The sequence below is a fragment of the Struthio camelus genome, chromosome 2, assembly GCF_040807025.1.
Source record: "Struthio camelus isolate bStrCam1 chromosome 2, bStrCam1.hap1, whole genome shotgun sequence".
Taxonomy (NCBI): domain Eukaryota; kingdom Metazoa; phylum Chordata; class Aves; order Struthioniformes; family Struthionidae; genus Struthio; species Struthio camelus.
This window is the reverse complement of record NC_090943.1, coordinates 126,202,263-126,221,400: the sequence shown is the minus strand read 5'-3', so window position 1 is coordinate 126,221,400 and position 19,138 is coordinate 126,202,263. Positions and strand designations below refer to the sequence as shown.

Genomic DNA, 19,138 nt, shown 5'->3' with positions numbered 1-19,138 from the left:
TCAAGAACAGTTTGGGTGTCTACACAACAGGTTGCAAAAAAATAAAAAAAAAATACACTGTACTGCTTTAATATTGCTGATTTATTAGACGTGCAGTACATATATAGTTTATTTTGGTAAGTACCAGTACTACATATTCAATGTAGTACTGTAGATTTTATCTTCAAGTTTCTTACTTAGATCAAAACTTAATAAAAAGATAACATTGCTGCATTCTCCTGCATATTTTTGCTTTAAGGAACAGTCATGAAATAGAAATGCGTCTTCCTGCCTAATCTTAGACTTTTTGTAAAAATCAAAATACATATCACAAAATATAATTAAGTGCAAAAACAAGCCTTCTTACGTGTGTGTGTATTTTAAAGGGTTTTCAACATTGATTGTATTTTTACTATTATTATTACTCATGTCATCTGAAAGTACTCTAATGAGGTACTAGAAGTGGAAACACTGTAGTTCAGAAAGGTTAAGTATCAGCAAGAAATGTCTCAGGATAGCAGAGGTGCGTGCATATGAGTGCATGTCAGACAAACACATGCCCATCCATTGATTGTGTGTGAGAAATGTTTATTAGCTACTCTGCGCTTACTGTTAGAATTATGCAGGTACAATCTTGGAGCCCAGGGCCCAGTGCCCCCCATATGAGCAACCACCATAGTTATATAAAATAAACTAAGCGACATGGGGAAGGAAGAGATAACATGAACACAATGCTGTATTAATAGGCTTGCTATTTGTCTCTCCTGCTGATATGCTCCAGCAAGCCAACCTAGCAAATCCTCCTTTCAACTAGCAAGAAATACTGCCTGTATGTGGGAGTTTTTCCCTGTTGTTCTTTCCCAGGTTGAGCTACACCAGTGGGAGAGGCAGCAGGAACAAAGATACAAGAGGGGACCAATGACAGGCAGAAGAGAGAAACTCAGAAGGTGAAAAGCCCAAACCCAATAACAGAAAAAGAAGGAATACTGTGGCTGGAAAATACACCATTAATCAAACGATCAAATAAACAAAAATTCAAGTAACTGGAAATGAACAGGACACCAAATCGTATAATCCAAGAGGGCATTAACAGAGAGGAATTCAAGTCAGTACACTTAAGAACACAGGCCTTGGGGAGTGGTGGGGGGGGGGGTTAAGGAGTTAGGAAAGGGCAATTAGAATTTTTTTTAAACATCAAAGCAGAGAGATTGGAAAGTAACAGTGAACTGTCTTCACAGATACTTCTCAGTAAGAATAAATCTTAAGATAGGCCAAGCACATCCTCTTCATTATCTTTTCCTTCCTCACCTAGTGAGGTGAGGAATCATCTTACACTAAGCCCTTGTGTAGTACTTCCCACTCTACTCTGGTACATGACACCGCAAGGAGAAAGTCATAACACTTTTTTTTTTTTTTTTTAAAAAAAAACCTTCCTCACTGCCTGCCTCAGCTTCAAGGAGGAAAGAATCAGGTAAAAGAACAGAAGGCCATCCAAGTGTGAAAAAAGAGAGATGATTGAGATAAAGGAAAAAGGCAGAAAATCAGCAGTGATCTTAATTTTGGGAGCCCAGTATTGGAAGAAGGATGTCCTTTATATATAAAACTAAGTAAAAGATTACAAAGTATTTAAACAGGAATTTTCATGGGGAAAGCATTACCTAAATACATAATTTATGTCATTATAAATAGCTACTGACAGTGGCTTAAGTCCATTTAAAGACAGTAAGAATTCAATGAGTTGGATGCCACCTGAAGTCGAGAAGCATGATACATTGAAGACGAAAGGGGCCTGGAACCATGAACAAGGCCACCATTACCAGTTGGATATTTTTCAGTGTTCAAGGAAACAGACCTTCCTAAATGTTGTAAATCAAATTGCTTTAGAAATACCTCATCTGACCATGATGCTGGTACCACCATTGATTACAGTGGAAATACCATTACCTATTCCTCCTCAAAGAAACAGCCAAGACCCTGCATTTTGCGTAGCAAACCATATCAAAAGAGGGTAACAGTGTTACAACCAAGTGGAACACCTTATTAAAAGTATCACTGGGTGTTTACTCTGTTCACCATATTCAATACCACTGTTACTCAAAATATCCATTCTCTGTTCCTACCTCAACACAGCCTTAACGCAACATGACGATATTAACACCACAGAGAATAATTTCCATGGGATGATACAGTTCAGGCTTGCAGCTACATCTGGGCTTTTGGTATGCTCCTTGAGAGAAGAAAGGGTAGTTTCTCAGATTCCTAGAATTTATTATAATGTATAATTAAAAAAAGAAAACCCTCTGTTACTGTATTCTGGTAACATTAGTCTGTACTTTTTACTTCAGCTCCCTAAGGAAGCTATTTTGAAGATGTGGTTATCAAATAAACAATTTAATATATGCAGGCACTAACAGTAAAAGTTTTGTTGCAAAATGAGGAAAAAATTATCCTTCTAAATGTTGGTTTATAGAAAGTGTAAACAAATATTTGCTTGGGAATGTTAAATATGCTTAGTGAAATCTCTCGTCTCATTTCAGCTACTTTTACTCTAGGGATAGAACAGCATGATACTACAAGATGTACTTTTCTCTGGAACCAGTAATAACAGAAATTCACATTTCACCCATAGCTTTCTCCCAGTTTATCAGAGATGCTACCTACCTTCCATCACGGAGTACAACACACAGGAGGCTGGAAGTTACTTGATAGTCTTAATATCAGATCAACTGTGGGAATTCCTATAGCAGAATTTAAAATAAAGGCCTATGCAAAACCATCAAACTCCTTAAGTAATGAGCTTGACTAGCATACTTAAAGAACAAGTTTTTACTCTCATCCTCTCAGGAAAACTGTGAACTAGCCATTTAGTATGTATTAAAATTATATCGAACACAACACATTAACACTTGCAAGCTTACAAAAAGCAGTCATTCCCTGGGCAGAAACAACTACGCATTCCATATGGAATAATAACTAAGGACCAGAATATTATTCTGTGCAATGCACTGCCATCTCTAGTGCTCCTTTTATAACTAAGTCAGAGGATATTTTATTTGAAAACACTACCAACTCATCAAAAATTCTAGTTGCTTTATACAGACTGTGACTATTTTAAAATACTCCTATTCAAAAATTACTTTAAAACTATCAAGCAGTAAAAAAAGGAAAAGTTGGAGGTTCAGCTTATATTAACCTCTTCAGTCTGCTAAACCCCAAGAAAGATGTGGTTCTGCTTCAAATAAATATAATCTGTTAGGAAAATCAATTGTTAACGCATTGGAAGGATAATAAATGTTCTACCTACGTACATACCATTAACACTGTAAGACATCAATATCTTGATTAAGTGCCCCATCCTTTCACATTCCTGTTGTCACAAAAACTAAACTAACTAATAACAGGCAAAATAGGTGTCTGACCCATATAAAACATCTCGTAGCAGGGATCAGAAAAATCTTTATCATAAAAATTAGTAACAGGTGCCTTAAGGCTAGCCCTTCATCTATACAAAACAATTACACACTATCTATTGAATGAAATCATAGGGCTGAAGGAGTTTTACTGTAGAGGAGTAGTCTTAAGGATACAAACAAGACATTGAAAAACCCTGGTATACATAATGCAAGCATACTACCATAAACATGGAAACGTCCCACTCTCTACCTCCAGTTTTTCCTCATTACGTGCAAAATGCATGTTTTTAAGGAGATGATGCTACAGTAGTGAAGACAGTCACTTCTAAAAATATTTTTTAAACAATGATCAGTGATAGAACTTCTCTTAGAAGGGCAGGCTTTGTGCTTTTCCTGACAGTGAAATATCAGTGAAATATCACTACATATGTTAGAATAATTTTAATTTTATAGCATTTAAATAAAATTATAGCCATGGGCACGCTTCTACGTCACTATATACATGGTGGCTTGCTCTTGCATGTTTCACAAGTTAAAAACCACATATCTATTGACTTTTTTCTTTTTCTCAGCACAGATGGCATTTCAACAGGAATTTTTTTTTTTTGTGCAACAGCTAACATAAACCACAAAGAAATTACTTTTATTGAATATTGCCTGCTGTTTAAAAGTGTTTTGAAATTACATGCCATTTTTTAAGGGTACTGAAGAGTGAGAACATGACATGCATTCACACTGATAGCTAACAGATAAAGCAGCAATGACTGTTGAGTACAGCTCTTCAAGAACCAGCACCTAATGTTCATTGCAGATTAGGGCCACATTTTTCCTCTGTGCCACATTAGAAAAATTCTTTGCAATGTACTTGCTAATGAGATCATTGTCCTGTTGGCAACTTTCATCAAACAGTCGAAATAATTCAGCCCTTTCACTTCACTACTCTACTACTAGAATAAGACTTAAAGAAAAGTAATTACAGTTCTGTAGATGGAGGCAAATCCTCCTCAGTGCTTTGAATGCTTTGAATTTCAATTATTGTATTCAGTAGGACAATACATATAAAGGAAATATTTATATTAAATATAGATATGTATGTGTATATGTATGTTTGTGCATGCATGCAAAATCATCTACTAATCCTCTTTCTGAGGATCAATATACAAAGAACGTTAAAAAAAGTACTGACTACAACACTAGCTACTGGGAAAAACCTTAGCATTGCCATTTTTACTGACGCGATAAAATTATCATGCTTTTATTTTCCACTGGAATTTCATTTCTTGAGAGGGAAATCGCAAGTCCACAGGAAAAGTGCTCTACAATAACACTGGCAAAAAGCCAGACAGCTAAAATCATATGTTAATGGTGTTAGATGTTCCCTCTCCCAACACAAATACTACTGTACCCATCAGAATGGGTACAAGCTGAAAACTATGGAAACACAGGAACTCTGTGATGTCCAGTTGCTTCAGAAAAAAACCCCGACAATAAAGAAATGTATTCATAATAAGTAAGTTTCATATTCCTAATAGTTCAGTCACTCTTAAATCACATCCTGCTCTCACAGGATCAGGTATAGCAAGGCAGGCTAAAAGCCCACAACCGCACAGAGTTGGTATTATACCAAACTGGGTGAAAGTCACCATCAAATGCAAAAGATTATTAGTAAAGAACAAGCACTTTGCTTTGTCAATTAGATTTAAATCACATTCAGTTTTAGACATAAGTGAAAAATGTCAGAGTAACTTTATCTCATCCAAAATCTGCACTTTAACAGGAATATCAGATTGACAAAATCATAACAAAATCCTTCTGGACAGACTAGCTCATTTATCTAAGGCTGATGAAAAAATAAATTGTAATAGTCACATAACTGGTTCTATTACAAACTGATACGGATTTGACACAGTGTTGTGGTGGTGTTAGTAATACAGTCATACAGAGTGAGATTATCCAGAAACTCTCTGATATACACACACAACACAACACAGGTTAGAAACAGAAAACTGACAGACAGACAGACGGATATATTACGCATACTTTCAGAGTAACTTTCCCTACAGCAGTTGATGCTACACAAGCATTATTTTCAACAAAATTATCTTATCTGACATACCAGTGTGGCTCTTTGGCAACGGGGACTTCTAAATCTTAAGGCATGAGTCTTTATCACCTGGCTATGAAATCCAGGTCTGTCAATGATATTTACAGCAAGCTCAACCATCCCTGTGTTCAGTGACCTTTCGAATGAAACGGCCCTGCTCAATGTATCCTCTATTCTTTCGCATTCTTGAGACTTGCTCCATCTCATCATTTGATAGATAACTTTCCTATAATTTGAAAGTAGTCACAAACTCATCTACTAATATATTAACTTTCTCTGTCTCAGCACCATAAGAAGCTGGTTGAGAAATCTTGGCAATAAGCACTATCCACCAGTCATTACTCAGGTAACCTGGAAGATCGCATTTTAGTTAAATGAGCAAAGTGACTTTTGGTATTCTGGTTTGGCTCTGTGATAACTACTAACTACCTGCAGGGGTTTTATCTGCAGTTTAATATACAGGTTTTCATTAAACTTCTGGTACATTGCTTTCTTGTGCCCAGGCAAATTAAAGGCTTCTAAAAAGTTTAAAACACATATACGGTCCTCCTATAATGGAAAGAAAATTTAGTATTAGAAAGCAGCCTCAAGAAATACATTGTTTTTGGTACTTCAAAACGCGCTAACAGACTGATTCTCTGACTGTTTTTTGGTAAAATCTCTTTTCCCTGGTGACAATCAGATCCCAGAAGACACACCTTTTCTGCAGCATCATTAATGCTAAACATAACACAGCTCTAATGACTGCTTGGGTGAAATCCAATCAAATTGCACACAAACAGATACAAAGTCAATCAAAACAAAGCAATAATTTAATACTTCAATAATTAGCTGGGGTGGCTATCTGGAGAAGCCGATTCTAAATGCACAGCGTTGTCAACAATTAACATTCAGAATCCCTAAATTATATGGCACAATTGATATTTTTACTCCAGGAGTACCTGTCGTTACAAGAGGAACATGGTCTTCATTTTAGAACTCTGACTATCATGGATGCACAGAAAATAAAATTTGACAAATGGAAAGCCTCAATCCATAGGGTGGCGAAAAAAAGCCTGAAAGTGATTTTGAGCTAGAAGGCAGGCTAGAGAGCTCAGAAGCTTACAGCTCTACATTCAGCAAGTCTGAAGTACAGGCTGTATTTCTTGACCTTTTGTTTTCATCCATTTGACTGCAAAGCGTCAGCAGCCAACAAATAGTTGATTCTTTCTGATGACACCCAATCACTCTACTCTGCCTAGAATGCGTGGAATACAGAAAAGGAGCTCTTCCAGGAGAACACCAGAGCTTTCTAAAACAGATTGAGAAAAATCACATATGATGATCCCTAATTGAACAGAACATCTCTGCATAAACAGAAAAGAACAAGTTGATCATCAGGTTCCTCCTGCAAGTATATAGTGAAGTCCTCCCAGTGAGAGTATCATAGCTAAGCTGAGACTGCTTTTGATCTTACAGTCAGGCTCCTGGAGAGTTTTGGCTAGGAAAATATGCAAATGTTGCTACTGAAACGCATGGGGCATAACCAATCATGCCCAGCAGGCCTTACAGATCAACAACAAACTCTCTAATCAGAAGGTTGCCCAGAGCTACAAATCCGGGGAGACCGGCAAGAAAATCATGTCAGGATGAAAATGCAAAACTGCTAATACTGATTTCTTTATAATGATCATCAGAAAATACAGCTAAATTAATTTTAGTACAATTTGTTTGTAGCTATTCTAGAAGGATATAAAGAGGCAATCGGAGAGCAAATTCCTAAAAGACATTACATTTGTTTGCTTTCAATTAAATTATGGATTTTCCCATTAAATTATAAACTGATTAGCAGATAAAGTATAGATACGTGAATAAAAATTAATTTTGTAGTAATAGAGCAACCGTTTTAAAGAAAAGATAGTAAAAATCCAGTAAGCGACGATCATGGTTAATGATACTGCTAAATACCACTGAACTAAAAGCACATAGGAAGTAGAGGTTTTAATGAAAAACAAAAAAACTACTTTCACACTATAGGAAGTATGCGGTCACCCAAGGTTTAGCTTTGGCTTTTCCTCTGTAAGCACAAAGTTAATGTATTAAAAGCTAGGCACTTAGAAAGTTTGAGTGTCTTTCTTTTTAGGGGGAGACAGGATACAGAAGGACTAGGAAGGGGAGAAAGCAGTAGTAAAGCGATAATACAAATTTCACAATATTTTGAGACCGTCAAACAAAACACTAACAAAGCAAAACTATCAAAAACCTCCCAGCCATCAGAGGAGTAAGAGTGATGGCTGCCCACTTGCTTCCTTGATCCTCAAAACCTTCTGGATGTTTCAAGTTACTCTTTTCTGGAATATGAGAAAGGGTACCATTTCTGGAACTAAAATGTAAGTTATGAAGAGTTTTCACACACACCTGATCAAAACTCTTCCGTATAACAGGAGTTTTAACCCCAGAACTATTTTCAGACATTCATCCTCATGCTTTGCTCTGGAAAAAAGACATTTTATCCCTTACCACTCTATTAAGGGGCTTACTACTGCTCTCCTTCCTTCCCGCCTCAGTTAGAGGCACGAGGAGCCTGTCTCCCTGTGCTGCACCGAACCCCGTCCCTTCGGCACGACTTGCCTGCTCACAACCGCATTATCAGAAGCCCAGGCTTTTTCACGCTTTTGTTGCTGACTTGCTCTGGGAGTGAGTGTAGCTTTTGATAAGTAACTGATGAAAACACAAATGAGCAAAAAGGCTCTGTTAACTTCTACACTGCTGTCTACTGGGGACATCATCTTTGATTGCATCTGACCTCTGCAGATGTAGCTGCCCAAATTGCCAGCAGATCTGCACTCGCTTCTGCATACAATTCAACACTATTATTCCCTTCATGACACTATTCTCTTTTTAGAAAAGGTCCTTCTACTACACAGATCCTGCGGATCTGTTCCGTGTTTGATCGCTCATGTTTGAACTGTAGGTCATTCTAAAGCATATTTTCCTCTATTGTATACATAAAATTTCAATTCTCAAAGATAACTGCAGTTTATAGGCAAGTTGTCAGACCGCTTTCTCCAAGACATCAGCCCTTAATGTACCAAAACCAGTGTCAGATTCAAACTCTGAGAGGAAAGCAAGGAATTCAAATTTCCCCTCAAACGATCTTTTTAGTTTTCTTGCTATATTAAATAATTCATCTACTCAAGCTGAACAGTTACGTTTACACTCATCTGAGTTTCAGAAGTGGAAGAGCTTTATATAATTCATAATTTTTGTTCAAAATAACCAAATTAGGAAATCTAAAAAGGGAAAAGCATCATTTTGACAATCTCATGTTTTGGTTTTGCAAACCAGAACAAAGTGAATGAAAAAAATCATGACTTCCTCCTATTTTAACCCCAAAGGCATTCCCAATAAAGCACATAATGCAGAGACAGATAGAAGAACAAGAGTCTACAGTCATTATGCAAAATGAAATATGAGAAGTCAGCAATAAAATTTAAAATCTACTTTACATTTCAGTATTAAAATTATCCTGCACGTAATAAAATATTTATTTTAGACCTGCTACATTTAGTCTGACATTACTACTTGTAAGAGCTGTCCTATGAAGCATCTTGAATAGGCCAGGAATCTGATGGTTAAGATGCCTCCCCCGTACACAGAAGACCTCAGTTCAAGTCACTGTCCCAAACACAACAAAGGAGTTTGAATACACATCTTCCACACTCCAGGCAAGTCTGTAACTGTTGAGCTATTAGTTTTGGCCTATCCAAGCTCTCTAAATTTTATTCAAAAATGTTTTAAAAAAATTCGAAAATGTCCATTTTCATTAGATTCTCCTTTTCTAGCACATGCATGTGACACGGCCACTAGACTGCCAGTATTCTGGAGCTGCATCTAGCGGCCTTTCAGTGCACCTCTGAATAAAGTACCCAAAAATCCTGTGACTGAGTTAAGAAGGTCTCACATTCCTAAAATATCATAGCCTATACACAGTGATTAAAGCACTGCACAAGTGATATTTATTACGCCACTGTTTTCTGAATATTGTCTCACAAAGATTTTCATTCTTATTCATTGGTCCTATCCATTGATTTATTCATCCTTAAAAACAGATAAAAGACGGGTTAGGTTTTGTTTCATTTTGTGTCCAAAATGAAATATACTTAAGCAGGTTACCAGCTCTTTTACAGGCACCTTCTCAGAACTTCTGTGACTATACACATATGCTCTTGTTAATAAGGATTCTGCAGTATAATAAAATTCTGTCTCAAAATGGCTTATTTCTTTAAACTTTACTAAATCCAAGAAAATATGTAATACTATCCCTTACTTTGGCATCTGAAACAAAGTGAATAAACTCCTCAGTGCCGCTCCAATTTAAAAACAAAATAAACAGCAAGCTGCATTTCCGTGATATTTTTGTACTTCAGAACAGTAACTGAACGTTTGTTCTACAGAGGAGATATGTAGCAATAAGAAACTGAACACAGATCACATTAATCTCCTTATTGCTCCTGTGCTTTTGTAAAGCATCATCTGATTATTTGTCAGATTGAACTGTAAAAAGAACATCTCCAATTAATCTGCCCAGGTAATCAGGAAACCGCAAAGGTGGATGGATGTTCTGCTCAGAGTAGAGAAAAGCTGACGCAACAAATCCCTCCAGGAGGCAAACAGAAGAGGAATTCATCTCTGGGGATGACACAACTCCCTCAATTCAGTGTTATGTAGAAGGCAGAAAGGAGGCTTCTAAAGAGGCAAGAGAACTTGACTGACGTTGCTGTGTATTCCAGAGAATGTGACTTGAGATCAAACTGAGCTGAAGAGGAAAAGAGACTGGTCATTCCTCTCATTATACTAACAAATATATTTAATAAGTTCTGCAAGAAAAGTTTTTTAGCGCTCTTCCTGTCCATTGCAGACAAATAACCCAATAAGTCTCCTCAGATCCTATATGAGGACGAAGCTTGCCTTCAGAACTGCAGCAAAAGCACTGTTTCTGGTGATCAAGATTTTTATTACACTAATGAATCTACAGTCTAGTTTTCTACGTCATTTGCTTATTCTACTAGTACAGCAGCTTGACTTGCATGCCTGAAAAACATGACAAATTTCTCTTAAACACATAATGAGATCATTTGTTTACAACAAAATACAGGAGCCACGAACAATTTTAGAAGAAATCGCTGCAAATTAATACATTTCCTATAATCTTAGTATCCTGTGCTTATAACTGGTGTCACAATTTGTCTTAATAAGGCATTATTAATGTTACATTCATTCTCTCTTCCACCTTGATAGGGAAAAAATATCCATTCCTTCAAGGAAGGATGATCTTGTGCTTGCAGAACACAGGAGCTCTGCTTCTTCCTCAGACTGATTTTGTGCATGACGTCAAACCAAAGGGCACTTAAATCTTGTATGTTAGCTTCTGTAATTGTAAAAATCAGAATTTGCTTTAAGCAGGTTGGACTAGATGACTTCCTGAGGTCCCTTCTGACATGTATTTTCTGATGTTCGTATGCGTTTTGAGATACATCAGCATGAATGAAAGGGGCACTCAGACATTACAGGGTTGATTACCACTGGAAAAATCAAGGAAGTATCCTAAGATTTTCAAGTTTTAAAAGCTTAGCTTTTTATCAGAGATGGACCTGAAAACAAACAAACAGACACTTGTCTAAGTGTTCATGAATTTTATCTCTTTTACAACTATCACCTACGAGAGCCAGAGAAAAACTGGCAAAACTATTGCCTTCAGACCTTAGCAAAATGATGATGATCCTGTCCCAGATGATATGGCAAAATCTGCTGTTTTATGTTCATTTTAAAAAAAGAGAAAGAAATCAAAAACAACAAAATGTCCACTTTGACTACATATTTTTAAGCAGCACCACAGAAAAACCTGAAAGGCATTGATCTGAATACTATGAGTAAGTGAATTTACCAGGTAGGTTAAGAAAATCTTTGCAGGCAGATTGATGCCAATATGAAATAACAAACAACAACAAAAAAATAATCTCCCACCCACTTGTCATCTTGCAACATAAAATACACACCTCATTGCCAACATTTCACCAATGATACTAGTTAATCTGTTTAGTATTCCTGAATATGCTGCTTTTATACCAATTTTCAGCATTTTCTAGAGTAGTCATTCCCTTTCTCTAACTCTCAAAGCAAATCAGTCCTTCCCCAAAGTTCAAAAGATTTTAGATCCCTTTTTTTCTCCTTTTCTTTAAATCACTAGCCAATATGAAATCCTCGTTTTCTTATTCTCTATTGTTCCACCTCACTGTCAGTATCAAACAGAAATATACAAGAAACAGAAATATACAAAAAACAGATTTTCTTGCTGTGATGTTTGTCAAATCTCAGATTAAAGAACAATTATTTTTTCTCCAAATAATCCCCTATAAATAGTTTAAAATTAAAAATGCGGTTGCCCAGATGAGAGTGCTGAGGTCGCAAAGATCTATGAGTTCACAGTAGATCCTCACGGAATAAGAAATTAAAAAGCAATACCAAAACCCCCAAATCCCTATTTTGTACAAATTTGATTTCCCTGCATTGGGCTTTCCTCAATATTTTCTTTATTAGCCCATTTCACGGACTACTCTATAACCCAGCTGTGTATGTCTAGTCAGGGATATAACAGAAAATAAGCTACTACATCCTCACTATCCAGAATAAGTCACTACATGTTCCGGGAGTATAATGTGGCTGCAGGTGTGATTAAAAAAGAAAGAAAAACCAACTGCTAACAAGTAGGATGATCCTTGTCTCTCTCTCATTTAGAGCACTACTTATCAGGCCAAGGTGAAGCTGGGTCAGCAACCTCTGCCGGTTAAGACGTGCTTTTCTGGGGGTGCCTCAGTCACAACACACTATATTAAGCAACAAATAAATCTCTCATTTACATAGATTGTTCTTCTAATAGCCATTTTATTTGTTTTTCATCATCTTTTCATCATTTTCATCATCATCACCTTTCTTTATGCACTGATGGGGTATACTGCTTGGTATGAAGTTTCCAGAAGACACTATGGTACTTGCAGGTCAGTGGACTAGAGCACAGCACGCTCTGCACAGCTTCCACACTGCAAAGAGCAAAGGCAATGCATTGTCCTGTATTTCAAACGATTTCAGTTCCTGCTGCTAGTATTTTCAGTTCTCCAGCAGATATCTCCCAATTAGTCAACCTCTGATTGACTTTGGACTGTTGGAAATGAATACCAGTCTGACTAGTTCACAGTACCATTTATCAAACTTGCCTTTAACATCGCTTTAAAAAAGCAGAATAAAGAAAAAAAAAACTTTTCCCTTACCTTGCTGGGGGCACATCAATATTTGAAGAAACCACCTTGCGCTTCTGTTCAAGAAGACAAATAGAACGAGTATTTTCCTTTTCATACTCATGAACTCTGTTTGGTTTTTTGGTCTCTGCTGTTTTAAAATCTTCCTCCTTTGTGGCAAACAGGAGAAACTGTTGGTCTGGCAGTTTTTGACTGATGTCGCTTTTTACATCCTCCTGTTGAAATGCAGAGAAGGTCATTTCACGCTTGATGCTGGCTGCCTGCAAAAATAAAAGTAAATATTAAATTTCACTCTAATTCTCCTGGGGGGGGGGGGGGAAGGGAAATACCACTAATCATTTACTTCTAACTAGCTCTTCAAATCAGAAGGCATCATTTTTTTTGGCCCTTCATAAATTCTGAAACTGGCATGAATTTCTCACCAGTGTTAAGGATAAACCAGGAGAAGAAGCAATTCTTGGCTGCTTGATAAAGCAATCAGTTTTCTCAAAAAAGGTATTTTAATTGGAACGCTCTAAGCCACAGTACATATAAGTTATATGTCATGCACATACATCTGTACTGCATAACTTTATCCTAGTGGCCTTCCTCCTAAAATTCCAGTAAAAAAGTCAGAATTGATACAGATGGCTTTCTAAAAAGCAACCAAGAAACTAAAGAACTTCTGACAGCCACTTACTGGATTCTTCAAGTTATTTTTGTAAAGGAGGATTTCTCCTAGCAAATAAAATAAAGTCTAGATTTTTCTCCAAAATACAGTTTCCTGGCCAATTCCTCAACTTCCCTGGGGAAGATCTATCTCATAGGCTGCTACAAACTGCTCCTCCCGCTCAGCTCCCAGCAGCAACGGGTTCAGCTCCTTCAGCCTCTCAGCCCTCTGACCCCTACGTGGCCGTAAGTGGCTTCTTTTGAAAGGAACATGTGCCGCAAGACATGGGGATAACCAGAAGCATCTGCTGCTGCTGCTAGTTCGACATATCTGTACCTTTAGTATTGGAAGCTTCAACTGCTAACTTGCCAGAAGTCCATGAGATGTGCTGGGGTGGCAACTCCCTCCCCCCAAAACAAAGCAACAACCCAATAGTAAAGCAGAATACAGGCAGCAGCAATGCCTTGTCGTCCTGACTTGAGTAGATGTACTTCCACGGTATACGGGCTGCTTTGGAAAAATCTGGAAGTCTTCTAGGACTTGCAAACTGGATTTTTAGACACATTACTTCTAATCTTTACAGCAGAGAAATTCAGGATATGTTAGCCTTACATACTAACAGAATAAATACCGAGCCATTCAAAAATTCCCATGACCGTTTCCAAAGCCAATTCAATTTCATACTAACAGAACTCTGCAATCGCAAAATGAGATTATATAGAAATCCTTTCCTATGTAAATTCTGATACTTTATTACTCCTGCTTTTTATCATCCAAAAAATGATTATATATAGAACAAATAAATATATAAACTAAAAAAAAAACATATAAAAGATCTTCTCCCCACCAAACTCCCTACTTATAGGTTTCAAACCTTCGCAGGTTTAAAAACGGTGCAAATTAAGTTCACAGAAAGGAAATCTTGCCAAGGTAATTTTCTTTAGCTATGTAAAGTATATACTTTAATGTGTCCCATTCTAGTGTTACCATAGAAGAACTTTTGGCAGTTGTTTCAAGAACCAATACGAAATGGTTCCCTTTTAAATAGCAAAGAAAGTTAGTTGTTTTATACTTGTTCAGATACAAATAGATCACATTAACAAGAAAATTTGCTTGGAAGACAAAACAGTAAACCTGCTCACTCAGAATTAAAGGAAGATATACAAACAATAAAACTTTAATTCTAATGTAATGATTTTTTTGAAAAACTTCTTAAAAAGATTTACAGCAAGTCCTTTTTTCAGGGTCTGAGGATCTTAGATTCTGAGCCGCCTTTCATCAGAATTGACTTAGAATGGAATCGATAACACTGAAGAAAAAGAGATCTGAAAAAGATATCTGAAAACATGCAAGTTATAATACTCAGCCCCTAGAAACTAGGTAACACCAAATGAAGTTGCATATACAAGCTAAATTCCATCTGCTAACATTATAAAATGGTCTTCCATTACATGATGAGCACCGGAACATGTTGCTCAGAGCAGTTGTGGAGTCTCCTTCCTTGGGGATATTCAAAGGCCATCTAGAGTTGGTCCCGGGCAATGTGCTCTAGGCAGGGCGGTTGGACTAGATGATCTCCAGGGGTCCCTTCCAACCTCAACCATTCTGTGATATGATCACATACTCCCCCACTCCGGATTTCCACCTCATTCGGTGCAGAGAACAGCAACGTTTACTTAGTGAGCACCTGCATAAGCTGTGTGATGCGTGGGCCTCACATGCACACCTTGTTCTGAAGGCAGAATCTGGCAGTTTTCTCATTACTTTGAACAACTCTCATCAGAGAAAGCCCTGAGAGCACAGGTGAGTCTCCCTAATCTCCAAAATCCAGAGTGCACACAGCATTCACCTCCTTTTTTAAGCCCAATAAATTCAGATTTTACTAAAGAAAAAAAATATTGTTTTCCCTCAATTTATGGAACTTAATGTTTTACTCAGTTTCAACAAATGCACTGTGTTATACATTAAGTTTACTTTACACACCTAAATAGTGACTACAGGAAGCTGTAGACTCAGATTAATTTAATAGTTGTACAAATAAAACCTAGAACATAGAAAGCAGAACACTTGTATTGTGATGCCAAATATTGTATTTATATATATAAATTTAATATTCTGCTCATAAATATTCAAATTATGGTTTGGTTTTCCTTTTTCAATATAACATAATTAATGGTCAGACCTGTCAAGGTATATGAAAGCGAAGGTGAAAAATGACCAAAACACACAGATATAAGTGGTCAGAGGGTTGCAGAGCTGCATCCAACAGTTCAGGTACATTGGTTATATGGCCAAAAATGAAGACCACATCTAATACAGTGCCTATATTAGTCCTTTTCCTCTTCTTCAGTTTTCAAATGGATGTTTGAAAATATTTATTAACATCTTTCTAAACTTCCTCTTAATAGCGTAAAGAAAAAGATTCAGATAATGAACCTTTTCTACTTTAAAAACAGACAATCATGGCAGAAGGTCCAAAATTTCACTCAGTGGTCACTGTCTTGCAACTTTCTCCTGCTCAGCAGTTCTTCAGTTTGCCAGAGTATACAAGAATAATTTCCACTTGAGACACGTGTTGTATTTGGAAGGGTACAAAATCTTTTTCAGGATATTCAACCATATTCACAAGAAGCTGTTGATGTATTCCTTTTGGAGAGCATCAAGTGCCAGATTAACTTGACTGACTGACTTCTTCGCTTTTTGCTACATACATTGATTATGAACATAATGACTACTCTGTTTTCAAGTTCTGCACTGTGATCGCTCCCAATGCCGACGTAATATAATCAATTTTTAATATATCTTTCCAGATAAGTTTTTTAACTGTTCTGTCATATCTTATTGAGAACTTTTTTTTTTTTCTCTCCACATATTCCTTTTGGTGGTCTTATTAAACCAAAAACTTAGTGGAAGGTCTAGTCCAAGCAGATACTACCTGTTTCAGATAGCAATTAACATAACGACATCAATTTATTTTAATTTACTTCTGGTACTTTGCACTTCTCTTTCATAGTTTAAGAATAGCTGCACAATGAATATGACTATGTTGTTTGATAATGATTTGCCTATTCTTCTCATCATACCACAGTACTTGCTACCTTATTGCCTCCAGTATCTGCTGCTTATAAAAAAATCCAGAGTTTTCCATATCCACACAAACAATTATCATTCAAACAAGTTATTTTATATTAAGATAACCGCTTTTCAGTGTAGTTCATTGCATAATTTCACCCTCAAGCCACAGTAATATTCAACTTGCTTTCAACTGAGTGCTTTGTAACCTGGCCTCAGGCAACTGACATTGTTTGAAAATTCACATTTCAGTTACAAAAATATAACAGTTATAAATGATCTGTAATTTTTAAATCTAACTTTGTTTCCATCTGCACTTGGTTTTGTTACCACCACCTCTGATAACTTCCCTCGCAGTGTTATTGGATAAGTGAAGCTTTTGATATGCCACTGCTTGGAAAAGACAGTTCAATATTTTCTGCATCTTTACCCACAGAGCTCAGTTCTGACACGCATATATATTTGGGTTCTGCTCTTTCATTAGCCTTTCTACTGCATTTCAAAAAAATGCTTCTTTACGTGGCTGGCCTTCCCACTCACTCTCTTTTGACTTTTCAACATCTAATAGCAAGACCATTTTCATGAACTGCTTCAAAGACATGAACTGGATCACAGAACTGTCTTCTCCTCTTCATTTAGAAACCCTCACTCCGAGTTCAGTGGTATAGTGTTGTGGCAGCTGTACTCCACCAAACTAGACTAAGAGACAGGTGCTGTTTCAGCTGGAGAGTTTAGTGATCCGTTTCTACAAAAACGGAAAGAAGTTTATTGCTTTGGTTTCTAAGCAAAAACTTTACTGAACAAACAGGGGAGATAATTTTAGTTTCTGTTTTGAGGTTGTCAAGACAATGGCATGTATTTAAGTTGAGGTTATACTTTTAGGATAAAGTTTTTTCTGGTTTCATTAGTATTTTTTTTAATTCAAGAAGTTTAACATTCCACATTACACCATTAACTTTTTCAGTACATTCATCAGTACGTTATAACTTTTCATGGCATAAACGATCTTAACCTGCCTACAAAAACTTGCATGTTTAATATCATCTCATAACCAAGTTGCCAGTCTTGAAATTCAGATTCCCCAAACAGGACCATGCAGCTGCAATGAAAGTCCTGCCCAAATTAAAGCATGCTCAACATCAACAGAATTTTTAGGAGACTGAGAGAATTTTTTCTTTAGACTCCAGTTTTGCCATGGTTTATGACTAAACATATTTGTAGTCAATTTTTGCTATGTTCAAAAGTGTATCACTGATCACATGACCACATTACAGTCAAACTTCAGTCTTTCCAATTTCAGTTAGATTTGACCTTGGTTTTTGCTCTGAATAGCAAATCTTTTTCTCCCCAGTCATTGCCGATCAAACAGTTCAAGTATTGAGCTACCTAGCCAAAGGATCACTAACAACTTAGAATAACTAGACCTATCTGATAATATTTACATGCAGACTGAAAGACTTAAATCTGATAGACTATACATGTACTCTCGAGTACAATATGATTGGGCTTTAGCTTCTTGGCTTGTTTCTGACGCACTGCTGCTTAAAAAGTTAGGTTAGCTATTTTCAAACAGTTTGCTAGCATTTAGCGGGCATTAAGATGCCTGTGTTTCGTATACTACGCAAAGTATTAATCTCCCCAGAACGTTAGCCACATTTATCTGTATGTGACCCAAAAACATAGAAAGACACCTTCAAAAGTAAAAAATGACTCCCACCTAAGCTCTTGCAAATTTCCAATATTTTTGGTGCCATACCTGTTGATACAGGTAGGCACATCAGGGGCACTGACCTTATTTTCAATATGGTTTATGATGGTCTACACAGATCAGTGGTAATACAAAAGCAATTAAAAGAACTGTCAGGCCACATATTGTGCATACTTTGCTCTCAGCTTTATAAACAACTCAAAGGCTAATTTACCAAGAAGAAATTGGGCTATGGGCACTAAGTAAGATGGAACCACACCAAAAAAAAAAAAAAAAAGCAGTTGCAGTTGGACAGACAGAGCGTCGTTTATCTAAACAGCAACTGCATTTAACCCTGCGACTCAATGTAGCTTCTTCAGTGAAGCTACATTAATTTACGCCAGCTGAAAATCTGGCCGCACGTGTGATTGCATCTGTCTGCCAAGAAACAACCCAGCAAATAGCAGCTTCACAAAACACAGCTTATGTCCTACTGCCAAGCACCGGGATGGGAGCAAGGGCCCCGCAGGCCGCTCTGACCTTCTGGGGGACACTGGCTAACTTGTATTTTTTCCTCACTTGTCTACTGGGATTGTGGAAGGACTAAAACAGGTCTGAAAAAGCCCTCTTTGCACAGTTTGAATCCCAGAGGCCTGGGTAAATTAAGCAATCTTAACACTAAGGCCTATTTATATCATTATGTTTCTTTCATACAGATTAAAGAGCTTATTTTACAAAAGAAAAAGTACTTCTAAAACTCAAACAAATAGTTTACATGAGGCAAGAGAAGTATCTGTATGAAACTTCACTGCATCCAAAACTCCTTGTAAAAAAGTCTTAGTGGGAATGTTTTGGTAAACTAATTGCTTAAAGAAAACATCTACATCTTAACATCCCTGTCGCCACTGCTGTATTTCTCTTTCTTTTCAAAGGTCTTTT

At 36.9% G+C, this 19,138-nt stretch overlaps 1 protein-coding gene across 1 annotated transcript in view; it reads right to left on the bottom strand.

The window, feature by feature from the left end:
* Nucleotides 1–19,138, bottom strand: part of ZNF704 (zinc finger protein 704) — a 102,150-nt gene that overhangs the window by 71,842 nt on the left and 11,170 nt on the right. The window contains exon 2 of the mRNA XM_068932447.1: nt 12,804–13,051. Coding sequence (XP_068788548.1) covers nt 12,804–13,051 — 248 coding nt within the window. The remainder of the gene's footprint in view (nt 1–12,803; nt 13,052–19,138) is intronic.